The following is a 19,347-nucleotide window of genomic DNA, read 5'->3' as shown; positions in this document are numbered from 1 at the left end:
CAAGTAACACAAATGCAATGCCCCAATCTAGGAAGAAATCAGAACATCCCCCAAATTCCTGTCACCAATAAAACTGCTACAAACATTTTAATGTATTTTATTCTTCTGTCTTTCACAATCTTTACATTATCCTAAAAATAGTATGTTATTTCTGTAAGTACTGAAATATAACTACTTCATGTGGATGTGTAACTTGGGCTATAAGAGGAATTTGAACTTTTTAGAAGAAATCTTCTGCAAATGTTACTCTTCTATTTCACCAACTGTTAGAACTATTAATATCAGCAAAGACTGACTTTTAGAATCGCAACTGCTTCCTCAAGAAAGATAAATAATGGGAGCACCAATAGCCTGTTTAGGGGACGGGGGAATAGTTAGCCTGACTAGTAACTTAGTGCTGGCTGTGGGAGTTAAGCAAAGAGATTTTACTTTCTGCTTTATATACTTCTGTACTGTTGTACTTTTTTTATACCAAGCATGAATTACTTTCATAATCAAAAATAAAATTTACATTCCTCAAATGAGAACTCCTGACCATGAGCATTCCACTTTCTTAGGTAAAATAAACAAAACCCAACACAAGGACTGTTGTAATCCCTACTTTTAGAGAAGCCTAGAGAGAAATGCAGCCCTTGTCCAGTCTAACACTATCATTTGACAGAAGAGAAAAATGAGCCCCAGAGTGGCTTGCCCACTATCAGGAGATAGTGGCTGTGGTGGTCACCTGACTCCAACCTCAACAGATATTGTGCCTCTTTGGCCTTAAAGACTTCTGCTGGCTCATCTGTGAAAGCCCAAGGGCTGTCAGGACCAATAAGCCAAGCTGGCCTCCAGAGGACGTAGAGATGGGTTATGGGGACTGCACTGGTCTCTCTGCCTGTGACCCAGTCGACTCACAGAGAGCTGTCATTGCTGATGGGTGACAGTGACACACCTTGCCTAGATCAGCAGGGCTTCTCTGACTTCTGTGACTGGCTTACTAATAGCGCCACCCACGTGCTGCCTTTGAGAGCAAGCACACAGTGGGAGGTGGATGGCTGGAATGGGGATGCAGAATGCCCTGAACCCAACTCCTGAACTCCTGCCATGATGTAAAGTGATCAGTCACTTCTTTAAGTTTAAATTTGGCAGAGAGGAGGGGGAAGCAAAGCAGGGCACTGACAACCAAAGTTGAAACAGCTAGAGCCCTTTATACACCTAAGCTGTCATCCATGGAGCTGGAGAGGGAAGAACTGGTTTGGGCTTTCTATTTTAAATAGCTGTTCATGTCTTTAACATCTTAGAAGGGATTCACAAAGACTGGACTTTTGTTTTTGCTGCCACTCAATAGGGAATTCTATTTCTAAAGGTTTGAACTTCTTACCTTTCCACAACCTAAATCTGCTTGTCTGCAAAATGGATGAGGTGATCATTAAGGTCCTCTTTGGCTCCAACATGGTATGATTACATGAAATACAGTTTAACATCAACTGCCTTTGAGTCAATGAATTGTTTGGTTTAAATGATTTTCTTGGTCACTGCAAATTTAGAAGTAAATGTTGACAGTGACATGAGTATTCTCAAAAATAACAGGAGTGTATCAAAGTTCTTCCATAGTAGTGAAGTACTAACTTTATCATTCACTCCCTAGAACTGAAGATGTGTGCAGCAGTTATGAGTATGCTCTGTTGTATCCACTCTTTTGTCCTCATGACACCCTGCAGGCAGGGCAAGTATAATTTTCCATATTTTACAAATGAGGCCATACACTTCAACAAGGTGAAGTGACCTGCTGAAAGACAACAGCAGATTGGAGGCTGGAACTCAATCCATGGATCCCGGTCATACCTGGGGCCAAAAAGTTGCACTTCCTCCCAGGCCTCCCTTCTGGTCCACCTCTTGACCAGTGCTATCCTGGCTGGAGTGCCTACTGACACTTGGGTTGATGTTGGCTGCTTTCCACCCACAAGCTCTGGTGTTGGGGGTAAGCCAGACTTTAAGGAAGTGAGGTTGGCCATTGTATTAGTTTGCTATTGCATATGTAACAAATTACCACAAACCCAGTCCTAAAAACAACACAAGTTTATTATCTTACAATTCTGCAGGTCAGAAGTCTGAAATTGAACTCAGTGTCAGCAGAGCTATGTTCCTTTCTAGAGGCTCTAGGAGATGTTTTTTTTTGCCTTTTCCAGCTTCTAGAGGCTGCCCACGTTCCTTGGCTTGTGGCCCCTTCTGTCAAGGTCAGCAAGGGCCATTCTTTCTCACATTGCATCACTCTGCTACCCTCATCCACATTAAATGGACCCTTCTTATTTTATGGTCAGTTGGTTAACAACCTAATTCTATCTGCAACTTTAATTCTTCCCTGCCAGGTAACATATTGGTAGTTTCCAGGGATTAGGATATAGACATTTGCTGGGGGGGCAAGGGTGGGGGATCTATTATCTGCTTACCACATAGCAGTATCCTGCCTGGCTTAGGTTTGGAGGTATGTGAGAAAGGCAAAGTGCTTGATGGGGAGCCCCTATTCCCCAGAAATCAATACTTTAATGGGGGTCCTAATCTCCCCCACCCCTCCTTATAAATCTGCCTAGTGCAGGGAGTGCTCACAGACTTTTCTGAGACAGATCCCTGCAAGGTGGGTGTGAAGGATGCCTCTGGGGGAAAATCAGAGGCCTTCATAGTGTAGAGAACTAAACATTTAAATAACTGTGCACTAACTAGGATCTGATTGACTAGGAAGGTGGTGATGTTTGAGTTGTCAAGCCTTTGGAGTCAGATATGAATTAAAATTTAAGCTTCCCCCCAAAAAGAGAATACTCAAATACTACGATTAATAAACATGTTGAAATATTTTTTAAAAAATCTAAGCTTCCAAACATGTATGTTACATGTCACCTTGGCAACCACCTTAACCTCTCTGAAACCCAGTTTCCTCATCAGTAAAATGGGGATAATATATACCTTACAGGGTTGTTACAATGATTAAGATATTTGGGTAAATTCTGACATATAGTTTAAACTCAGTAACTATGACTTCTTTCCTTCTCTCTTACTTATCTGAATAGAAGCTCAAAATCAAGCCAAAGGATCTCAGAAAGAGAAAGTTCCCTGGGATGAATGCTGAGAGCAGCTGCTCACAAGCCACATAGGTTTGCCAAGTCATTTTCCTTCATGATAGATACCTGAGTTCTCAAATGAGCCAATCCAGTCAGAACTCGTTATGACTTGTGACTATAAAGTAGTTTGACCAAAATTACAAGTAAATATATCAAACCCTATCCATCTAAGTACTTTTCCCTTCAAGTAGTTACCTTGAAAGACTAGTTTTTCCAAAAATGCTTCTATGCTTAGAATGTCTCTGGAACTCCTCTTCCAGAGTAACTCTCAGAGTCTTAAAAACTTCCTTCTTAAAAGCATCCTTAAGTTGGCAAATACTCATATTTCCAGGAAAATTTTGATTTTTGAAAAGAGCTGCCAGTTATTCAGAGCCCAGACTGGTAAATATGGTAGAACCAGATTAAAACATTTCTGGTTAATAAGGTGTGATTATAATAAAGCAATAATTATTTTAGTGTGGCTCATATATTGGCCTTGATAGTGTTATATATGAAGGTTAAGTAAAGGCAACATGGTCCTAGTAGACATTAAAGTCCACTTTAGTGGGTTTATGATGTGAATTAATTCAGATAGCACTGGGAGTCATTACATACTTAGATAGTATTAAATGTTTCTTTTTATGAAAATTTTAATTATGACATTCTCTGAAATCTGATTTCATAGTATTAAAATAAAGGCTTTAAGGAAAAGCATTAATGCTAATGAAAGCTTTATTATTTCAGTATATATTCTCCTGGGCCTTTGGTCAAGATAAGTAATGATCAGATGAAGGAGTTGGCAACCTTCCTGGCCTCTGCAGTCCACTAGTAACTGAAGGCTAAGTAACACACTCACATGTTTAAATACATTTAACAATATTTTACCAACTTCTCCCTCTCTTGCTTTTTGGACAATGAAATACCATGGCATCTGAACACAGATGAAGAAAGCTAGCTTTTTGTTGAAGAATTTCTGAAAAGTCATTCTTACTCAAGCAGGCGGAAGTCATTTGCCTCCATTCACATTAACTTCCTCCAGGGACTTTCTGATTTACATGTTCTCCATCAACTCCAATTTCCAATGACATGATTCATGTTGCTTTTCCTTTCTTTCTTTCCTTCTTTTTTTTTGGTACTTCAGTGATCTGTTGTTCAGACTCAGACCCAAAAAACCCAGGGTTTGAGCTGGCAGAGTCACTACTGTGCTCAGGTAACTAGAGGAGACACATAACTGAATGAGGGGCTGCAGCCTCAGTAAGGTTTTACTCTTGTCTATACATCCAAAACCCGGAAGAAACATTTTCTGAGGGCAGAGTTTATAAGATTCTCCTAAAAAGGTCTGGTTTAGGGGCAGACCTGAAAACATTTGAAAAACACAAACTGCTCCTTTCCCCTCCACCCCAAGAGCTTTGGCTTTTGCAAAAACTTTGAAATGAACAGAAACTGCTTTGGATTAATACTCTGAACTATCAAGGCCTTCATGTGACTACTTGGCCTTTACATTCTACAAATACTATCTAAAAATACATGTAAGATGATAGGGAGTCTTGTCCCATTTATTACTGTATCCCGAGTGCCTAGCATAGTGCCCGGACTTTAAGTTCCTCAAGGCTATCTGCTGAATGAATGCATGCTGTTCGAAGATTTTACCATCTGAAATCTAGTCCCTTTTGCAGTTCTCCCTATAGTTCTCCTGCTCCTACAGTGTACTGAGAGCCAGGGTGGGCCTGTTGGATGTCCCTATCACCTTCTCCAGATGGCTTCATTCCATGCAGAATCCACCCCTTCTTTGAGTAGGACCTCAAAAGGGTCACCTAACAAGACCCTTCTACCCTTTCTCACTATCATCTACTAGTCTCCTGCTCATTCTGCAGTACTCGTTTAAGTGTACCTCCTATCATCACCTGAAGGAATGAAGATGATGCATCCACTTACTCACCCCACCCTTCACCTTTCCTCTGACTTCAATAATCACCATAGCCACTCCAGGATGCTTCTCCTACAACTGTGCCCTTGCTATTGGTAGCATGGCATAATAACACTAATAACTGCTAATATTTGAAGGCTTATTATGCACCGGACACTGTTCAATACCACATAGGCCTTATCTCATTTAAAATTCCCAATAGGGGCGCCTGGGTGGCTCAGTCGTTAAGCGTCTGCCTTCAGCTCGGGTCATGATCCCAGAGTCCTGGGATCGAGTCCCGCGTTGGGCTCCCTGCCCTGCGGGAGGCCTGCTTCTCCCTCTCCCTCTGCTGCTCCCCTTGCTTGTGTTCCCGCTCTCGCTGTGTCTCTCTCTGTCAAATAAATAAATAAAATCTTAAACAAAACAAAACTTCCCAATAGCTGCATGAAGACAGTAAAGTATGGAGGTTTAAATAAATTTTTAAACATCGCTCAGCTCAGGAGGCAAATCCAAATCAGCCAGACTCCTTAGCCTGTGCTCTGTGCACTGGGATGAAAAGAATCAAGATTTAAACCTCAGCCCTGCCACTGTGCCACAGAGACTTTTTGATTTTGAGCAAAAGAAAAACCTCTCCAAACCTCAGTTTTCTAATTCATAAAATACCGGCAGGAATAAAGAAGATAATGTATGTTAAGTGCTTAGCAGAGTACCTGATATGCCACAAATGTGTGTTCCATCCATCCAACCAACACACGCTCCTAAACATTCAGCGCTGTGACAGGTACTGAAGATACAACAGTGACTAAGACCAAAAAGGTCCCTGCCTTCACAGGTCTGCACAGCTCCTGATGGGTGCTCAGTAAGTATTTGATAGATGGAAAAAGCCCTCCAGGAGGTCTGTTAGCCTCCACTCTGCCCCTCTTCAATCAGCCAGTTATTTTGCTATAAAGCAATCTACTGAGAACACTTCACTGCTTAAAATCCTTCAGGAATTCCTCACTGTGGAAGAGATAAAAATCCAAATTTCTTTTTTTATTATTATTTTTCTAAAGTAGGCTCCACACCCAATGTAGGGCTTGAACTCACAACCCCAAGACCAAGAGTTATATGCTCTACAGACTGAGCCAACCAGGAGCCCCAATCCAAATTTCTGAACACAGTATTATAGCTAGGTACGTGGTTCAGTTCCCCTCCCCACCAGCTCCTCTTTAAGCAGTGAAACTCTTTATATGACACCTATCTGGAAGCCAAATTAATGTAGACCAATTCTGGTAATAGCATGAGAACTGGAGTCACGTTTGGCATCCTAACCCCTTCCCAGCCTCATCACTCATTCACACACATGCACGCGCGCATGCGCGCGCACACACAGACACACGCACACATTCACTCTTACCTGCAGCTCCTCTAAGGCAAAGCCATAGGTTCTGTCAAACCATTTGAAAACCAAGCTTTAAATCTGGGTGTTTCTAATTGTAGGACACAACCCATCAGTGGATTATGAAATCAATTTAGTGGTTAGAATCAGTGATTTGGAAAACAAAAATAAAGAGTACATTATGTGAACTAACAGCTAAGTATTGGTATATAAAACCTGTTACAGGGGTGCCTGGGTAGCTCAGTCCATTAAGCGACTGACTCTTGGTTTCGGCTCAGGTCATGATCTCAGGGTCATGGGACTGAACCCCATGTTGGGCTCCATGCTGAGCGTGGAGTCTCTGTCCCCCTCCCTCTGCTCCTCCTCCCACTCTCTAATAATAAATCTTAAAAAAAATAAAACCTGTTATAAATGTACACACAACACACTTATGTTCTGAGCCATGACATAAACTGTATTTCTTAACATGGATCATGGTCAAAATGGTTTGAAAGCCATTGCTTCACACCCTCTGTGTAGCCTCAGTTCCTTCCACGTTTCCTCAGTCACACAAAACCCCACCTGTATCAAACCACTTGCAATTCCCCAAACCCACCTTGCTATTCCACTGCTTGCCTGTAAGCTATAAGCCAGTCATGGTGCTAGGCACTGGGAGTACAGTTCAGAGGAAAACCAAGGTCTTGCCCACATGGCACTTAAGAATCTAGACAGACAAATGCTATACTAATCACATTAATATCTGTGACCCAAAGTAAATAATCTAAATGGAACAAATACGATTTCCAAAAACACTTATCAAAGGCAATCAGTCTGTCTAGGGGACAAGGGACACATCCCTGAAGAGAATCAATTAGCAGAGATCTAAATGTCAGAGTTACCTAGGTAAAAGGGTACAGGAAGAGCAATGCAGACATAAGAGAAGATCAGTGGCCCTAGAGTAAGAAAGGGTGTGGTATGTTTGAGGAACTGAAAAAAAGGCCAGCCTGGCAGCAAGTGGGGATGATGTAACACAGGACGGCAAAAGCTGGCGGTGGCTAGACCAGGTAGGGTGTTATGGGCCAGGAGTTTGTTTTCCGTCCTCAGAGTAATGGGAAGCTGTGCACAGGAGGATTTAAACAGGAGATGATGAAAGAGGAGCTGTGAAGACACTGTGTCTGCAGTGTGGAGGATGCACGGGAGGGAGGACAGGGTGACTGCAGGGAGACCAGCTGGGAAGTTAGTAGCACAGTCCAGGTGGGTGTTGACAGAGAACTGATTTACTATATGGGAAACTGGTGGAGGGGACGGAGGGTGAGTGTATGAAATAGCGGCTGACTCCTTGATTCTAGCTTACTAAACAACTGGATAGATGGTGCTGCCAGCTGAGAGAACAAACTGGAAAAGACCAGGTGTGGAGAAGACTATGGATTCAGTCTTAAACACTGCATTTAAGGTGACTGAGTTGGAGATGTATCCTAGCTAAGACAACCTGAAGTCATGGGTATATAAATGGTAAATGAAATGTGGCACACAAGAGTGAGGAAAATGCCTAGGGTTGAGCCCTGAAGGCCTCTCCACTTCCAAGTGCTGTATTCTTACCTATTATAAATGTGTAGGAGTACCCATAGGTAAGTGCACAATTATACCTGCTTAAAGGTCACATACAGATGGGGCACCTGGGTGGCTCAGTCGTTAAGCATCTGCCTTTGGCTCAGGTCATGATCCCAAGTTTCTGGGATCGAGCCCCACATCAGGCTCCCTGCTCCGCGGGAAGCCTGCTTCTCCCTCTCCCACTCCCCCCTGCTTGTGTTCCCTCTCTCGCTGTGTCTCTGTCAAATAAATAAATAAAATCTTTAAAAAAAAAAAAAAGGTCACATACAGAGGGCACCTGGGTGGCTCAGATGGTTAAGCGTCTGCCTTCGGCTCAGGTCATGATCCCAGGGTCCTGGGATCGAGTCCCGCATCGGGCTCCCTGCTCCTTGGGAGCCTGCTTCTCTCTCTCTCTCTCTCTCATGAATAAATAAATAAAATCTTTAAAAAAAAAAAAAAGGGTCACATACAGAAATAATAAAATGTGAAAGTCTGCTCACTTCTTTGGCAATTAGTATTAACAATTTGACGTGTACCCTTATATTTTTTTAAAAATGAGATCAGGCTATACATACCTTTCTACAATCTGCTTTTTCAAGTCAGTAATGTAGTGAGAATATTCTTTATCAGGGTATAGATAATTCTAACTTACGCATTTGAATGGCTTCCAAGTATTACATAGTAGGACTGCAAAACAATTTAACCAACCCCACAGAATTCCCACTAATGGATAGTTGGGTTATCTGGCAGCCTGTTACCTGTCCATTCAATAAGCCTTATTACTGAACTCTGATTTTGTTTCAACAGCAACATGTTCAGCCCCAGGTGATGGTTCATGATTGGCTTAAGCCAAGTGAGACCATCCTGTTGCCCACCTTTTCAACTTCCTTTGCAACTATGGGTAGTCATGTTATCAGATTCTGGTTAATGACCCTAAGGAGAAGTTTGCTATGAGAGCTTGTGAGTAAACTTTTATCTTCCTGGTAAAACAGAACTAACACAAATACTGCTCTCTTTTCCCTTTCTTCCTGTTTTGGACATGAATATGACAGAGGAGTTCTAAGTCATCTGCAACTATAAGGCCATAACCCAACGCCAAAATTAGTAAAACAGAAAGGCAGAGAGCAAGCCTGGGCTCCGACACACATAGACACACACATAAACACTAACTCATTTTAAAGAACCCAAATGTACATATTTTCATTTTAAAGTCTGAAAAAGTAAAGTGTTTCAGATTAAAGATTCAGAGCAGAGATGTAAGTGATGCTCTGCAAAAATAAGAAGCATGCTTAACACAAGATGATGGGGAAACACTGCAAACACCTTTAGGTCTTGAGTCCAGAAACGCCTTACTGGCTCCCTGCCAAGCACATCTCTCTGTCCTGCAACTTGACAGGATGGCCTTTCTACATAATCTCTGACACCTCGCTTTCCCTTATTTGAGATTTCTATCTTCTTTTGCATGTTCTTGGAAAATGTGCCAAATTAAGACATAATCTTTTACACAAGAAGTTGGAAGGTATCTGATTTGGGTGAGCCATTAAATTTCATAAGAATAAAAATGAAACATCAGAAATAAAAACTTTTAAAAGCCAGGGGGGTGGGGGGGCTGGGTGGTTCAGTCAATTGGGCATCTGACTTTGGCCTGGGTCATGATCTTTGGGTCCTGGGGTAGACCCCGTGTCGGGCTCCAGGCTCAGCAGGGAGTCTGCTTCTCCCTCTTCCTTTCCCTCTGCCCCTCACCCCACTTGTGCTTTCTCTCAAATCAATAAATAAAAGCTTTAAAAAAAGTAAAAATAAAAATAAAAGCAGGGGGAAAAATCCTTTTTGAAAAATGTGCTACCTAGCTATTTAATTCTAGAAAATAATTTGTTAGTTTACTCTAACTTTTATGGTTTCTTCCATTCTCAAATTTTGTCAGCTTCTCATGTTCTGGCAAAAATGAAAGATGTTAGATTTTTCAAAATTCAGCAACCTATACCTCCACTTAAAATAAACCCTAGGGGCTTCTCCCTCTCCCTTAACCGCCCCCCCCCCGCTCTGTCTCTATTTCAAATAAATAAATAAAATCTTTTAAAAAAGTGGGGGGGCACCTGGGTGGCTCAGTCGGTTAAGCGTCTGCCTTCAGCTCAGGTCATGATCTCAGGATCCTGGGATCAAGCCCCACATCGGGCTCCCTGCTCAGTAGGGATTCTGCTTCTCCCTCTCCCTCCTCCACTTTGTTCATGCTCTGTCTGTCTCTCTCTCAAATAAATAAATAAAATCTTAAAAAAATAAAAAAATAAACCCTTAAAGACTACTACAATAAATTTATACTGTGTGAATAAATAATTTAAAATATGAGACACAAAACAATTTTATATGTAATCCAAATTGTACATAATTCACATCTTTGCTTCTAAACAAATAGAAGCTCACATCTCCATACTACTTTTACAGTTTACAAAGTACTTTTATATACATCTTCTCATTTTCTATTCAAAAGACATGAAAGATAAATATTATTCTTATTTCACAAATGGAAATAGACCCAGACATTATTCAGTCCTTTAACCACCAATAGTATAGCCCTGAGACTGTAGATCTGCAAAGGGTTTTAATAACGCAAATATCACACATATTTCAGTTTTTATCACCATTTTCAAGTCTCCATTTTCTTAACAAAAGAAAGCAATGAAAAAAGTCTTCCACAATCTAATAATAAAAATGGGAAATATTATATACACAGTTGTATACTTTACTGAGTGAAATCTACCACAATTCTAATTTGGGCCACCTATATACAGGGAACCAGTACCAGAACCACATTTAAATGAGTAATTTTTTTCTATTTTAGAAAAAAGAATGCAGAACACTCCTGTTGCCTTCAAGTTTAATGTACATATGTAAGTGTCAGGGTGTGTAGGTGGCTATGAAGGACACAGAAAATTACTTTTTGCAGATTTGGAGTTATAGGACCTCTGATGGTCCCAGCTTAGACCTAGAGGGTCTTGACAATTTGTTTGGTCATATGTCTCACCTTTAGTAATTTATTTATTTTTCTTTCCCCACCACCCCCTTTTCTTCTTAAGTACTCTGTTCCATTCAGAGTAGAAATTCCATCAAGTAGCCTTTCTTTCTGAATTATCTTCCCCATTGTATAATTTTTTTCAGAATTTTCTTTTCCCATTTCTAAATCTTGAAGACATTTCTTTACAGTAGATGAGGGAGCTATAGCTTATATTCACTGCCAGAAAACAGCCAGTTCCAGCATAATTTCCCAGCAAAAAGCTGAGAGAAAAGTTGAACAGAAAGGAAGAGAACAGTGATAGCCGGCAGAGCAGTGACATGCACTCGAAGAGCTGCACTGCAGTTCTCTCCGATACTTCAAGTTATCCTGTTGTTCCTGCTCTGCCAATTTAAAGAGGAAAATTCTGGCTGGTCCTGAGTTCAAAGCAGACCTATCTGTTTAAAACACTGGTTCAAGGAATCACTCTTTTTGATGTTATAATGTTTTTATTGCATTTGAAGACATTTTCAATAAATATCTTGTGTTTGAGGCCTTAGCTAGGTAATCCTTTTGCAGTAGAAATCAGATTTCTCTGGCACAACTCCATTGCCAGCAATGGGATTTATCAAAACTATAAATACCAGCACATGGAATATTTCAATACTGTACTCAATTGCTCGTATCTAAATATTTCAGCTATAAAACAAACCAAATGTAAATGCTTAATATATAGTACAAATCAACAAATTCTTCACAGAAGAAAACAATGAAAGACTAGTTTTCTATAACATATCACCTGTTCATTAGTTCTTCAATACTATTACTTAGAATATTTTAAGAATAAAATTTATGCACCACTATCCCTGTGTTCTCAACATTTTTTATCTAAGTTCTAAAGGACATAAACAAGGATGCATATAATCAGACTTGTTTTTATAAACTTTTGATGTTTTTCTTGTTGTATATCTTATAATAATGAATATATGAAGACAAGGACAAACGTACATTTAAATCATTACTGGTTATATGAATTTTGCATAAATGGGTCTTATAAATGACAAGATAAAATAACAAAGTTTGATAAGCTCAGCCGTGCCCTGTGAACTTTAGTCTGCTCACAGCATAACCTAATTCAATTACTATTTATTAGTTTTTTAAAAAATGTTTTTTTTAAAAGCTGCAAACCACAGTTTATTACACATTTCTGAATCATGAGGGGGTAAATTGTGATACAGTTCCCTCATGCCATGGACTCTTTTGGAAGGAAAAGTTCTGCAATAAAATAAGAGTTTCCAAACTCTTTTTTAAAAAAAGTGTGAATTGTGTTCTATGACTAACCTTCACTCTATGGTTCCTTTGACCCAAGGGACGGTTCCTGGCACATCTTTTTGAGATTTAGTTTCTGGGAAGTTTTCAGCAAACCTCTCTCGTGCTTTCTCCCAGTTCTTTTTGCTCTTGTTTTGGAGAAGGTGAACATCTTCAATCGAGGATGGTTTGCCTGTCCCCAAGCCTGCATGTGTTCGCCGAAGCTGAAGCTGGATCTGTTACCAACAGTTAAGCAGAGGACTTACTATGGAGTCTAAATACATTGAAATTTGCTGTACCCAACTTGGTACTTTAACTCTTTGATTTACAAAGATTGATGCAAAAGAAACCTGTCAAATCTATCAAATACATGCAGGAATGCACACATAATTATACATGGAACTTAAAGTCATTCTTCTACGCTGTCTTCCTTATCAGTAACTATAGCTGACTCCGTATAGAAAACAGAGTGCTCCTTAAAGAGTGGCCACCAAATTTCACCGAGATGCTGCAAAGGCTGCTGTCCCACTCTAAGCAGAAGAAAAGGCAATGGACATACTTAAACCTACTGCTACTCTAGCCTTGCCTAAGAAAGTGAAAGAGTAGATTAAACACTAAGAGTCATAAAGAGAGGGGTGCCTGGGTAGCTCAGTTGGTTTAGCAACCCACTCTTGGTTTTGGCTCAGGTCATGACCTCAGGGTTGTGGGATCGAGCCTGGCATCAGGCTCCGCGCTCACGCTCTCTCTAAAATCAATAAAATCTTAAAAAAAAAAAAAAAAAAAAGCCATAAAGAGAACTTGATTGTTTATTTTCATAAAATGAGGGGGAGGACTTCTGATTATTTTGAGAACTATTAAAAGCTACCAGTTACTGAGTGCCTACTGTACGTTGGGCACAATACTAGGGGCCTTATCTTCATGATACCCCTTAGAAAACAGTTCTTATAATACCGATTTTTACATATGAAAACTGAAGTCCAAACCTGCCCTAAGTCACACAACTAGTAAGTGATAGAGCACCTATTCTAACAAAATAATTCTATTTTATAGGTTTGACTATAAAACCCATGTTCTTCTCATTGTACCTCATAAGTAAGAAAAGTCACATTAAACCTCACAATCATCCATCATTTCCTTAAGTACCAGGTAATTATAAAAAAAGTTCTTTAATCATGTTACTTTGTAAGGTTTTTGTAAAAGATAATCTAAACCTCTGATGAACCATGGGGACTGCAGAATTAACCACTGCACTGTTTTCCAGACAGTAATTCCCTCTACTGCTTGTTACATGACCTGATTCTTAAATCGAAAACAGATATAGGATCTGCCTGTTTGTAAAGTAACACTGTGGGGGCACCTGGATGGCTCAGTCGGTTAAGCATCTGACTCTTGATTTCAGCTCAGGTTGTGACCTCAGGGTCGTGAGATCGAGCCCCCATGTGGGGCTCTGCACTCAGGGAGTCTGCTTGAGATTCTCTCTCTTCCTCTCCCTCTGTCCCTCTCCCTGCTTGTGCTCTCTCTCTCTCTTAAATAAACGAATAAATCTTAAAAAAAAAACAACACACAAAACAATGCATATATATATATATATATTTGGTATTGTGAATGCCACAAAGACAGTAATCATGTCTATTTGTGCTTGATACTACACTCCTGGCACTAAGGTACACAGTAGGTACACAGTAAATACATCTGCTATAAGAATAAAGAATGAAAGAAAACACATGTCTTACCGGAATTTTCATTCCTCCACCATCCTTCCCTAGGCCCTCTCCTTTTTTCCAACCCATCTTCTCCAGCATCTTCCGACCTTTGTTGCTATCAGTAATTTCACTTTAAAGGAAATTAAGATAGTTGATTTCGAAAAGACCATGTAGATCACATTTATAATAAACTAATAAATTAAAAGTAACTGGTACAAATACTATAGAAAACTGTTTGACCTACCTAATACAGTTAAGATACATAAATTGTCCTATATATACTACTTAACAGAAAAGCACATACATGGTGCACACACAAAAAAATGTAGAAGAATGTTTCTGCAGCAAATTTAATAATAACTACAAATTGGAAATAATCCAGAGATCTATCAATGGTAAAATATATAAATTGTGGCATATTCATGTAAGAGATTATACAGCACTGAAAATAAAATATACCTAACAAAATAATGTTGGACAAAAAGAATATAGACACAAAATAAATACTAAATTATTCCATTTATTTAAAATTCAAAAACAAGTGAAATTAATCTGTTCCTACTGGAAGTCAGGAAATTGGTTGCCTTTAGGGAGAAAACAGGAATAGTGATCAAGAGGGGGCACTAGGAGAGGATAGGTTTCTGGGAGTTACTGATCATTTTCTATTTCTTGACCAAGAAATGTATACTCTATAATGTGTTAATCTTACGATATACTATTGATAGCAATACTTATATTTGTGTACTTTTCTGTAAGTGTACATCAATAGAAAAATAAAAGTAAAATGAAACAAAAACTCTCATTCACTATTTGCATTTTATTCTATGATTTTATGTTCTGCTAGTTTAAGGATATTTTGATTTTATGTTCCATCACACTGTACTTTCAGTTCTACAAAATATGTTAAATTACCTCCTCAATAACAATAAACCAAGCAATGGCAGACCAATGTATTTCATTTTTTATTTCTGCCTTCTAATTTAACTCTAATGCAATCTTCATATTTTCCAGCTATTACATCAAAAATTAAACTTTAAAAAAACTTGTCATGTTGCTTAGTATATCTAATTCATAACGCTGTATTTCATCAAAGCTGATGGATGCAAGATGCACTGTTGTTTTATGTACCATTGAGAAAACACTGCTGTCATATGTAACTAAAACTCTATCCAAGTAGTGTATCTTGGAATTAATAAAATACATTTAATCAAAGTTTATGGTTAGTTGTCAGTCTTACACAAAAGATTTAAATTCTAACTAAACTCTGAATTTATATTGAGAAAAAAAAAGTAGTTAATATATGATTAAATGCAGAAATATGGTCATATCATATGGGCCACAAAATTACATTTTTCTTGTTATCAGTGCTACTTTACCAAAAGAAAAAAACTGAAAGAAAAATAAGAAAAATAGTATTCCAGAGTCAACAAGAACAAACGTAGGTGAGTACTGAAATAATTATAAAAAATACCAGCCCCCCCACCAAAAAAAACCCCAGTCCATACTAATTTCTTACTAGCCCAAACTTTTAGATATCTAGTATATAAAAATATGTTCATTCAAGGGCTCCTGGGTGGCCCAGTCGATTAAGTGTCCGGCTCTTGATTTCAGCTCAAGTCATGATCTCAGGGTTGTGAGATCAAGCCCCGCATTGGGCTCTGCGCTGAGCAAGGAGCCTGCTTGAGATTCTCTACCTCCCTTGCCCTCTGTCCCTCCCTCCTCCAACTCACATGTGCTCTCTAAAAAAAAAAAAAAGTTCACTCAAGTGGCTGGCTAGAATGTTAGCTATGTACATGTATGTCTGTATAAGTATTTGTACTTTCATATATGCTAAGTAATTTTCTAGGGAATGGAATTCTAATATTGAAAGAAAATGTAAATAGAGACAATATTTCCATCTTGTTAGAACCATTCCTTTAAAGACTAATTACCAGTATACATAGTCCTATAAGTCATATTACTCTACGAATGTGATTACAATACAAAGAATGTTTCGAGCAATTAAAACTTAGTACTCACGAATGAACAGATGCAGGAGCATCATCTCTTTGGAAAGTCCCTTCACTTCCAATCTGCTCCCTCCGTTTCCCAGCTCTATCTTTGTATTTTGGATTCTTCAATGCCTTTTCATCTTCATAGTCTGTATTCTTTATAAACATGAAATATTCATTGAAAAAAACAAAACTGATACATAAAAATGTACTGTCTGTATATTTGCTTTACTTGGCAAACACGGTTCAATGTAGTCTCTATTAAAACAACAAATTAAAAGAGGACATGATATAAATTAAGACAATCATGTAGAGTATGCTATTTTCATTCTATCTCCTTTAAAATGTTTATATTATTTCAAGTTGTAGAACATAAACTGCATATAGAAGATAATCTAAATCATATATGAATTGTAATATGCAATCGTAAGAGAATAGAGTGAAAATATAGTACATTTTGACTTAATACTGTGTACTCATATTCTCATGAACTGCCAGTATTCAAAGAAATATGCAGAACCCCTGGGTTTGGCAAAAAATCGACTTCTCCTTTTCTCTAAGGGACTGAAAGTTCCAACAGACCTAAAATAGTTTGGTGTTATTCCGTAGGAGGGAAAAATGTAGAAAGTGTTTAAAAAATGGAAAAGAGCAGGTACTCTTTTGCCGTGGCAATTATAATAGCTTTTTGCTTCAATATAGCTCCATTTATATGATTAGTCAGCCACTCAAGAAATATTTACTGAATAAAAAGTGTGGTATGCAAAGAAACTTGTAATCCCAGAAGGCAGACACATCTGATCTTCAGCATGCTACTGTCTGACTGATTCAACAATAAAAGTATGCACAAGAGGGGCCCCTGGGTGGCTCAGTCATTAAGCGTCTGCCTTCGGCTCAGGTCATGATCCCAGGGTCCTGGGATCGAGCTCCGCATCGGACTCCCTGCTCTGCGGGAAGCCTGCTTCTGCTTCTCCCTCTCCCACTCCTTCCCTGCTTGTGTTCCCTCTCTCGCGGTGTCTGTCAAATAAATTTTAAAAATCTTTAAAAAAAAAATTTTTTTTTAAAGTATGCACAAGACATAGCAGTGGCACAAAAGAAGAGGTAGTCAATTTAGCTTCAGGGAAGGCTTCTCTTTCCCTTTGTTACAACTTGTTGAGCTTTATATAAATTACGATGTTCCCTGAAAGATGCTAGGAAATGCTAATACAATTCAAGGAAAGTACCACAGAAATTTTTACTTAATTCTGATTTTAAACAGAGAAGAAAAATATAGAACCATCAACCCTAATGGGTTTTCCCTCAGAAGACAAGAGAGTTAAAACTTTTGAGAAAACATTTTATTCTTTCCTTATTATCTATCTTCTATTTTCCTCCCAAATTAGCCCCTCAACATTTTTTCTATTACAATTTCTTGTAGTATGAAAGTAACAACAAAAAACACAATTTTGCAGAAAAATATGTTATTCTGGCAACATTTTTCCCCACATCCTCATGAAGTTTAAAAACCACTGGACAAATCCACTTAAGCCCTAGATTCCAAGGGCATCTGGCTGGCTCAGTCAGAGAAGCATGCAACTCTTGATCCCGGGGTCATGAGGTCAAGCTTCATATTTAGTATAGAGTACTTAATAAATAAATATTAAAAAAAAAAAAGACTAGATTCCATATCTAATTCTGTCATTTAACAGCTGAGTGACCCTTAGCTTAGGTTCTCAAATGTAAACGAATACTAATTACCTTCCTGGTCTACTGATAGGATTAAATGGTAATGCTTTTTTAAAATGTTATTGTGATAGGGGCGCCTGGGTGGCTCAGTCCTTAGGCATCTGCCTTCGGCTCAGGTCACGATCCTCAGGTCAGGATCCAGCCCTGCAAGCCTGCTTCTCCCTCCCCCACTCCCCCTGCTTGTGTTCCCTCTCTCGCTGTGTCTCTCTCTGTCAAATAAATAAATAAAAAATCTTTAAAAAAATAAAATGTTGTGATAATTAACTATAATTAACATACAATAAATTACACATAAAGTATACAATTAGATACTTTTGCGATTTGTATATACCTATGAAACCATCACCACAATCAAGATAATAAATATATCCATCTCCCACAAAAAAGTATCCTTATCCTTTGTAATCCATCCCTACAGAGCCTCCCTCACCTCCTTCCTCTCTTATATCCAGGCAACCACTAATCTTTCTGTCATGATATGTTAGTTTGCTCTCCTAGAATTTTAAGATGTATGTACACAGTACATATTCTTGTTGTCTGGCTTCTTTCTCTCAGCATAACTGAGATTCATCCATATAGCAGCCTGTATCAACAGCTCATGTTTTTTTATTGCTGAAGAGTATTTGACCATATAGATATACCATAATTTGTTTATCCATTCATGATAGATACATGAGTCTTTTCCCATTTCTGGTTACTAGAAGAAAAGCTGCTAATACCACAATGAAATACCACTTCACACAGATAAGAATGGGTAGTATACAAAAGACAAGAAATAATAAGTGTTGGTGAGAATGTGGAGAAAAGGGAATCCTCGTGCACTGTTGGTTTGAACGTAAATTAGTGCAACTACTGTGGAAAACAGGATGGAGGTTCCTCAAAAAATTAAAAATGGAAATACCATAGGATCCAGAAATTCCATACTGTGTATTTGCCCAAAGAAAATTAAAACACTAGGGTGCCTGGGTGGCTCAGCTGGTTAAGCGACTGCCTTCGGCTCAGGTCATGATCCTGGAGTCCCTGGATTGAGTCCCGCATCGGGCTCCCTGCTCAGCAGGGAGTCTGCTTTTCCCTCTGACCCTCCCCCCTCTCATGTACTCGCTCTCTCTCATTCTCTCTCTCTCAAATAAATAAATAAAATCTTTAAAAAAAAAAAAAGAAAAAAGAAAATGAAAACACTAATTTGAAAAGATATAAGCACCCCTACGTTTACTGCAGCATTATTTACAATAGCTGTGATATGGAAGCAGCCCGTGTCCGTCAAGAGATGAATGGATAAAGATGTGGCATACACACATACATACATACATACACACACACACACACACCACAAAATGGAATATTACTCAGCCATAAAAATGAGATCATGTCCTTTGTGACAACATGGATGGACCTAGAAGTTAGTATGCTAAGTGAAATTAAGTCAAGAGAATGACAAATGCAACATAATTTCACTTATATATAGAATCTAAAAGACAAAACAAACAAAAACCAGCAACAGACTCATGAATACACAGAACAAGCTGGTGGTTGCTAAAGGGGTGGGGGAGGGGAGGATGGGCATAATAGGTGAAGGGGTTTAAGAGGTACAAATTTCCAGTCATAAGTTAAGTCCCGGAGGTGAAAAGTACAGCATAGGGAATATAGTTAATAATATTTTAATAACATTATATGGTGACAGATGGTAACTCCACTTATTGTGGTATC

The 19,347-nt window shown here is 38.8% G+C and overlaps 1 protein-coding gene across 2 annotated transcripts in view; it reads right to left on the bottom strand.

The window, feature by feature from the left end:
- Positions 1-19,347, bottom strand: part of AGGF1 (angiogenic factor with G-patch and FHA domains 1) — a 55,919-nt gene that overhangs the window by 8,740 nt on the left and 27,832 nt on the right. For both annotated transcript variants that reach the window (XM_035014684.1, XM_035014685.1), the window contains exons 12-14: positions 15,947-16,074; positions 13,958-14,057; positions 12,258-12,460 (exon numbers count right to left, since the gene is read on the bottom strand). In XM_035014684.1, coding sequence (XP_034870575.1) covers positions 12,260-12,460; positions 13,958-14,057; positions 15,947-16,074 — 429 coding nt within the window. In that variant the 3' untranslated portion in view covers positions 12,258-12,259. The remainder of the gene's footprint in view (positions 1-12,257; positions 12,461-13,957; positions 14,058-15,946; positions 16,075-19,347) is intronic.

The sequence above is a fragment of the Mirounga leonina genome, unplaced genomic scaffold, assembly GCF_011800145.1.
Source record: "Mirounga leonina isolate KUSES-001 unplaced genomic scaffold, KU_Mleo_1.0 Mir_168, whole genome shotgun sequence".
Lineage (NCBI taxonomy): Eukaryota > Metazoa > Chordata > Mammalia > Carnivora > Phocidae > Mirounga > Mirounga leonina.
The sequence above is the reverse complement of the archived record's forward strand: the minus strand, read 5'-3'. Positions and strand labels throughout refer to the sequence as shown.